The sequence below is a fragment of the Scomber scombrus genome, chromosome 16, assembly GCF_963691925.1.
Source record: "Scomber scombrus chromosome 16, fScoSco1.1, whole genome shotgun sequence".
Classification (NCBI taxonomy): Eukaryota; Metazoa; Chordata; class Actinopteri; order Scombriformes; family Scombridae; genus Scomber; species Scomber scombrus.
In genome coordinates this window covers 17845165-17853723 of record NC_084985.1, presented here as the reverse complement: position 1 = coordinate 17853723, position 8559 = coordinate 17845165, and the positions used below count along the sequence as shown (strand labels likewise).

Genomic DNA, 8559 nt, shown 5'->3' with positions numbered 1-8559 from the left:
TTGGCAGTGTGTTCTTTCATTTGAAAAATATACTGATTGGCCTGATGGACGTGTTAATTATTAAAGAAATCAAACTTTAAAATTATTTAAGTGCTTTTGATAGATTTCGCTCTCGATCAACCTCAAACTACACCAACTGGCACAATGAGAACTCCATAATAAATGCTATTTTCAAAACCATATATATCAAATTTTGGAAAGCTCAGAGGCATTATTCGAGCTTTGCACACTGGGGATACAGAATGTTCACTTTTGGATTTTTGAAAACTGTTATGCAGAAAAATACATGTCTTCTGTGAGTCATTGTTCCTTATGAAAAAAACATTTGGTCCACTATACCTCAGTGTCAGTGTAAAATGAAAGTTTATCGTTCCAATTTCCTTTGCTGTTCAGCATCAAGTTTGACATTTAGGTCCTGGATAACATCCCTGCCAAATGTTTTATGCCTTAATGTATCTATGCTGTTCTGCTTTATGTTGCTGTACTTAACTTTTTGAGTGGTCTTGTCATGTTGATTTAGGAGAATTCATAAGTAGTAGGTAAGGACATTGACATGAGGGGCTCTAGAGGAGAATGGACGATTTTTTGCTTTTTTTCTCAGTCAGCTCATCTGTTGATATTGGTGGTGGCCTGGTGGTCGTATGTATGACGTCATTTACTTCAATGTTTGGAGTGACATCATATGTACGGCTGCTAAACTGCTACACGGGACATCTACATTCTCACAGATTTTCGCAAATGTCTTGCCTTTAACAAGCTTGTTTTATCAGAAAGGTAAGAATGATATGTTGGTCTAATGCAAATTCCTGTTTCCTCAAGACAGAGACGGTGGTAGGAGGTTTACATTTCAGATGTGATAAGGCATGTGGGGACAATCTCCATGGCAAAGTATTAAAAGTCCTAAAATAATTCAGAAATTACAAGTGCATTTAACCTGGCACTGTGAGAAGCTTAATTTTCAGCAAAATTAGGCTCTTTATCCTTCAGTCAGAAGTGTTATCAAAATCAGCATTTCACATGGGAAATCAGATGCTCATTCGTTTGAAAGCTTGGAAACACATTTTAATGAGTTTCATGAATGGCGAGTGACTTCAAAGGAGGGTGAAATCGTCATCAGACATGCTACCAAAAGCTACCATGCTTCCATTTGATTTAAAAAAAAATCTTACATAAAGTAAACATAACACATAGAACTGTGAAAGTTACATATTTAGCTAACATTATCATCAAAGATAATATTTAAGCTTTATCTTGCAGTCTGCAAAGTGGATGTTGATCAGAGCAGTAGCTAACCAGAAAGAAAACACTCCTATCTATATTCCAACCTATAATCCACTATAAAGCATGTTTTCTTCTTCCATTCTCTCACTACTTGTGTCATGTTGTCTCTGCAGCGCAGGGTGGTGGCGGGTGCTGAGCCAATTCCAGACCCATCACTCAGGCCTGGGCAGAGCCTAGTAGAGGGATGGGGCCAGGTGGTGAGCCAAGGTCAATACAAATGTCTTGAGATGTCCAACAAAGACCACCAACAAAACAGAACTGGTGAGAAGCTCAAATTTGATACCTGATGATGATGATGTTGTAAGACAGGGGATTAGGATCACAACACTGTTATTGCTCTTGGTAAAATAAATGGTAGTGTTGGTAGGGGTGGTTCAAGTGCAAGCAACCTCAAAAGACTTACGGAGTTGTAGCTGTGGGGTTTTAATACAAATTCAAAGGCTGTAGAGAAATGATGTTAGATACACTTAGATTACATTATTTACAATTGAAAGCTTAGAAATTTGCATCCCGGCAATTACCTGGAATAGTCATTACACTGTTTTTCCTTCCTCAAGGTACATTCTGCGCACGTATGTGGGATGGCTTTCTGTGCTGGGAAGAGACACCACCGGTGACATCTGTAACACAGAACTGTCCAGATCACTTTGGCTTCGACCCCACTGGTAAGAGAGCTGTGAACTTCTCACACAACAGAAAGCTTGCTGAATTGAAAGTGGTGGGAACTGGACAGAGTTTTCTGCGTGACTTTTCAATTCACCAGTTCTGTGGCTATCAGCTAATAATGTCTAATGAAATGCATGCAGGTGTACAGCATTGCCATAATAACTTAACTTGAGACTCACAATTACTCTTACACCCTGATGCCAACGCTGTTTGCTGATGCAAGCAGCTCCCTCCATAAACCCAAAAGCCTCCTCGTGTGCTGTGTTTTTGGAATTGTTGATTTAACTAAGATTTAATGTTCATGTATATTTATTGATGGGGGATTATTTCTTCCAGCATAGTCCTCCACACTGGTCAGATTCTTCGGATTCTTTCTTCTCCCTCAAAGAGCAGAGCCTTTTCCGCCAAATCTAACTTTATAACCATTTGCTATAAATGGTCAGTTTCTTGATCTATGGTGCCTCTGATCAGAAATCAGTGTAGACAGCACTGACATATGAGCTTTGATTTTTTTTTTTTTGCTTGTTGGCCTGTGGCTCTAGAGGTTCATACTCACAGTTCTTCTGCTTTTGTTATTGGTCAGTGTTTTTTCTGACTGAAATATCTTAACAACTATTATTTATACATACATTACTACATACATTTACAGTATACTGTACAACCTATTTTGTACAGACATTCATAGCCCCCTAAGGATGAATCCAAATGACTTTGATCTCCTGGTTTTTCTTCTAGTGCCACCAACAGGTCAAAGTTTTCACTTATTCTTTGAAGTATATTAATATCTACTTGATGGATTGGCACCAAATTTTTTAGAGATATTCATTTTGGTGATCCCCTGAATTTTCCTTTCATGCCACCATTAGGTTTGCATTTTTGGTTTTGAGTGAATGTCTCAACATGTATAGGATTGATTGCCCTGAAATGTTCATGTACTTCCTGGGATATATTGTATAACTTTATTGACCCCTTAACTTTTCATCTTGCACCACCATTATGTGACTGTATTCAATACTGTGTTTTATGGACAAAGACCTGCGAAAGTAGTGACTTCCCCATTAGCCTAAGCTTGGGTTCAGTGCTACTTAGTAAATGTTATCATGCTAACATGTTAAAGTAAGATGCTTATTATTACTGAAAACTGCTTAACATCAGTTTTTTGTTAGATGTATGTCAGCAAGCTAACATAAGCATTTAGTTTATGGTGTCATGCCTATAAGTACACCTTTGCAAAGTCACTAATGTTGACTTTTTGTTAATCACCCGTGCTTCAGAATATGCTACTGTGGAGAAAGACTTACATAACAGTAACTGTAAAGGACGGCTGATATACAAACTGGAAGCAGGTTAAATCATTATACTGTTGTGTTTTATCAATCAGACAGAATGAAAACAGACTTTTATTTATATAAAAATTGACAGTGGAAATTGATTATGTAAGTGCACTTAATGTTTGGATGCGGTATAAACAGATACTACCGTATGTGCAGTTAACACACTGTGAGGAATGAAAGGCTTAATAGTGCCTTGTTGAAGAGATCCAGAATCGAGTCATCTCTGATTTAGGAGATGCAATATTATGGAGAAAGGGGAGGTGAAGGAGAGGACAGAAAGAAGAATTGAGGGTATATATATAGAGAAAAAGAGCAGCAAAGAAAACAGGGATTACAAAAAAGACAGGAAAGTTGAAATCTGAGAGATGGATAGGGAGAGAGGATATGAATGAGAGAACAGAGAAGGTGTTTTTATTAGAAGAGGCTCATAAAGGATCTTCCCAATATGCCCGTGAAGTTAAGAGTCCCCTTATGGCTCCTTATTTGAAAGCTGATGCTGCTGATATGAGGCTTTGGGGGAGACGTACAGTTGGACGTGGTTGCTGAACAGTTGATGAGCTGTCGGAGAAGACTAGGCAGTCGTGCTATGTTGTCAGGAACAATGTGATCTCATTCTTAGCCCAGTCATGGATCGACAGTACATGTGGTTTTAAGTCTGACATTTGAGAATTTGCCAGAACATTGCTCAAAAGTAGGGATTTTCTTTTTGACATAACGTTTGATGATGTGTGCCAAGTTAAATTAATCGTCATTGTTCGGTTAATGCCAAGATTCAGGTTCCAATTTATGTGTTTGGATGATGCCAGTATACGACTGCTGAAAAACAAGGAGCCAAAGACGAGATTCCTTACTCGACATGAATCTCAGATCAGTTTATGGTTTTTAGTCTGTCTGTTTGTTTAAGTAATTTGATGTGAATATGAAACTATCAGGATACTCTGTCATGAGTTATGCTGATGTCGAGATGCCATTAAGTCACTATGTTTTGTTTTGTGTCTTTTATTTGACAGAAAAAGTGACCAAATATTGTGACGAATGGGGTAATTGGGTCCAGACTGGGTCTACTTGTCAATCTTCAAAGGACATATTGGAGGTATTTATTGATTAGTTGTTTCCCTCAAACTGATAGAAGGAGACTCAGTTTACAAAATTTCGTAACTATTTCGTAACTTAGCAATTCTTTCTTTTTTTTAACAGAGAGAAGTCTCCCATTTTTTAAGGGATGCTGCAGAGGAGTTGACCGCAGTGGCTCACACAGAAATGCGGGGTCTTACCGAAAATCTTATCCATGAGAGCGAAAATAAATGCTTAATGAAAATGAACCAAGATCCACCTTATGTTCAATCGGGTACTAATAGTGTATACTGAAACCTATTATGCAACACATATATTTTATTGTATGATAGTGCATGTTTCATTTTTGACAAACTTATGAACAAGAGGCCTGTAAACATCTTTTGGTGTGATAGGGCCATACTGCAGTCGTATCTGGGATGGCTGGCTGTGCTGGGACGATACTCCGGCAGAAACCGATGCCTTCCAAAACTGCCCCAATTATTTTGCTGACTTTGACACTACAGGTGAGCATCATTTCTAAGCTGATATTTTGTTATCTTCTCATTAAGAATGCACATGTATTTAAAGTTAAAATCTTTCTTCTTAGAAAAGGCAATTAAGCACTGTGGAAAGGATGGAAAGTGGTTTCACCATCCGGAGAGCAACAAGATTTGGACTAACTACACACTCTGTGTCACCACCGATGAGAAGAGGGCCACGGTAATTTATTGTTGATGTTGTAAATTATCCTATGTGTATTTATTGTACAGATTATGCATACAGGTTCCTTGTAACTAAGCTTACTGATACTGTTGGCTCTGCAAGTTCCAGACAGGTGGCTTCTTCACAAATATAAAATGTATGTAGTTTCCATTACTCATACTCCGTTATGGAATAGTTTAGTGTTTTCAGGTGGTCATCCATATGTGCCGTAGTAGTTATGTACTCTCAACAAAAGATGTACAGGTCAAGTAAAATATTGTACTCAAAAGTGCACTTCACAGTCACATAATGGGTGTTCATGAGAAAAAAAAAAGCTTGATTATTAGGCTTATCAATACTGCTTTGGTTTCCTGAAACTTTATGACAAAATAATACACATGTAGCTTCCTTTTCTCAGACCGCATATCAGTTACAATTTCATAGCCTAGTTAACTAGTTGGCTACACATAGGATCAAGGATGTCATTTTCACTTGGGGATGGAGATATACTGTTCTTGTCAGTTGTAGTTATGATGGTTTTGGTTTTTTGATTTAGGAATCCATTACTTCATTGTGTCACACTCCCTTCAGAAACCAAACCTACACCCTTGAGAACCCAAATATGTACCATAGTTATCCGTTGTGCCTATTCCATAGCCTTCCATCTCATTGCACAATCCTGATTATTCATGACACTGTGTATGTATGTGTGTGCACATATGTGATTTCACTCAAAAGAAGGCAGCCGCCCAGCTCTCAGGGGACACTGAGGTAGAACTTACCGATGAGGCCACGGTGAGTCCCTTGGTGAACCGAGAGGAGCAGGAAAAGAGGGAACAGAAAATCACCAACAGCCAATACAAATGCTTCGAGAAAATTCATCGAGATCCACCTTATAACAAGTCAGGTAGTGATAATATCTTCTGAGACTCACTGTGTGCTTCTGTAATTGGGCCTCTCCTCTGAAAATGCTTAACTCTCTTTGTGGCTTTGTTGGTGTGACAGGTACATACTGCAGCCGTAACTTCGATGGGTGGCTGTGCTGGGATGATACTCCAGCAGGAACCTATACCTCCCAAAACTGCCCTGATTACTTTGCTGACTTCGATCCCACAGGTGAGCAGTGTTATTCAACAGTGATGCCTTTGAGGATGAATTTCACTGAGGCAAACTGAAGCAAAAAACCACAGTATGATTTTTCAGACATTGTTGGAGAATGTGTATTTATTACTTAATTGTTACTTTCAGAATCAGCTACCAAGTACTGTGGGGAGGATGGGCAGTGGTTTCGCCACCCAGATACCAACAGGACTTGGTCCAACTATACACTCTGCAACAAAAACACTCCGGCAAAGTTAAAGGTAATATATTAATAAAGTAGCCTGCAATCATCGTTTTACTGCATGGTGACCACAGTGTGATGGGTCAGCATTGCAGAAACTGTTTTGACCCAACTATGCATAAATATTGTACTAGACCCAATAGGATTTAAAAAATATATATAAATATATAACTAGTATGCATACAGTTAGATATTTTCTTGATCTGAATCGGATTAAACTATAAAGACAAAGCTGGCATTTAATGCAGTGTATGAGCTGTTATATTACACACTACTTTATAGTAGTTTGAAACCATAGTTTGGTCAGAGATTACAAGATTTCGAAGTTAGCAAGACATCTAATTATTCCAAGTCCTCTATAACTACTACTAACAAACTATCCCATATTAAAGGCCCAGTGAAACGGACTTTAGAGTATCTTTAACTTATGAACTGTGAAGTATTTCCCAGGAAAATTGAATATTTGAGCTGTACAGTTACAAGAATAGGGGTGGAAATCTCTCAGCATTCGATTAAAATCCGATTCAGAGCGCTACAAATTGATTTTAAAACGATTTTTGATGCATCAAATCCTCAATTTTTTTCTTACTGCTCGGTTAATTTTTCATCAATTGATACAAGAAGTCAGATAAATATGAACTTTTTTTTTTTAAATTTAGAAAGTACTTTAAAAGTCTGAATGTCAACATTCAACATACACATTAAACAAAAATGTCTTCATATTAAAATAAGTACACCAAAATAAGTCAACAGTATAGACCTAGTAGGGGTGAAGCTCACCTGTCTATATGAGAGTAACACATTGAGAGTGGAGTGCAGCTGTTTGTTATTATATCTCCAGCAGTGGAGAGCAGCCTCTTGGCTGCACTGTTCGCTCCGGGAAAAGACACAGACTGAGTTATTTTTTCTTCATCTCAGAGTTTACGTTGTTTCATGCTGCAGTGTGTGTTGGTCAGCTGCTCTCATTAGCTGCGCTGTTCTGCTTACGTTAGTGTTAGCTGGCTGACGGCGTTGAAAGTTCACAGTAAACTTCACGATCGTCTCACAGATGTAATTATTTTGTCATTCAGTCAAAAAATGCTGCAGTCGTTTCTTTTTTAAAGATGAACTACAGATAGACTCTTGCGTGTGCGCGCTATAAGATGTCTGTTTAACTAATGTTTAAATAATCGATTCTTGACTTTTGTTAATCGATCCAGAGTCGTCCGCATCACGAAGCATCGTATAATCGAGAAATTTCCCCACCCCTATACAAGACTGATTTAAAGTCAATTCTTTGCATTTGATTGGTTGCTGAAAAGTGGGTGGTCCAAAATGGAGCTACAGAAGACTGTTGGCTCCATACACACCCAAACCTGCCGTTAGATCAGGAGGAGGATGAGGATGGGAGATGAATAAATTAGACCTCAGCCACATTGTTTTGGAGATGAAAACGTTTTTCTCCACTGATATCCAAACACACACATCTTTCTATATTTCTTTATTGCTGTGTTAGCTACTATGACCCACAAATGGTGGAGTGTGTTTTTATATGACCAGTGTGACTAGCTACTTGCCCAAAATCACTTTTGATTGGATGAACTTTTGCAAATGCCCCTGAGTGCCATTTTACAGAAAGATACAACAAGTAACACAGGGACACAGGATTAAAATTTTCAAATTTTATTTTTCATTTCATTTCATTTAACAACCTTTTTTTCACCAACAGCACTGATCTGGAATACTAAACCAGTAACAATGTATCGCACCTAAAAAGCTGACCTGGATACCAGAGAGCTCATTCTAGTATTTTTCCAGTTGGGACATCAGCAACACAGTCATTGGCTAAAAGAGATTTTATTAATGTACTCACATGCATTTAAACTGTTCCAGTGAAGTAATCAATATTATTCATGCTACAGTTATCATCAATTATAATTCATTTTCAGATGCTAGAAGTTGGTTAGTCACTTAGTCATCATGATCTCACATTGTATTCCTTTACATATGTGCCATTTCACATCTTTCATATTTTATTTTTGCTTACTGCTTTGCAGTAATCAAATAATTAACTTTGTGTTTTTGTAGCTGTAATGCAGGTATAAAAATTATAAAGGTCATTAGTGGCCAAGGATTGCACATCTGAATTTTTGTGAATTGAACAATTGTCAATTTTGATCACAGTAATTGGTTAATTAC

The 8559-nt window shown here is 37.9% G+C and overlaps 1 protein-coding gene across 1 annotated transcript in view; it reads left to right on the top strand.

Moving 5' to 3' along the window:
• Positions 1–1507: 1507 nt before the first annotated feature.
• calcr (calcitonin receptor) overlaps positions 1508–8559 on the top strand; it is a 29865-nt gene continuing 22813 nt past the window's right edge. The window contains exons 1-9 of the mRNA XM_062435754.1: positions 1508–1542; positions 1839–1946; positions 4292–4374; positions 4479–4629; positions 4751–4861; positions 4945–5051; positions 5778–5946; positions 6045–6155; positions 6288–6400. Of these exons, the coding sequence (XP_062291738.1) occupies positions 1509–1542; positions 1839–1946; positions 4292–4374; positions 4479–4629; positions 4751–4861; positions 4945–5051; positions 5778–5946; positions 6045–6155; positions 6288–6400 (987 nt within the window). The 5' untranslated portion in view covers position 1508. The remainder of the gene's footprint in view (positions 1543–1838; positions 1947–4291; positions 4375–4478; positions 4630–4750; positions 4862–4944; positions 5052–5777; positions 5947–6044; positions 6156–6287; positions 6401–8559) is intronic.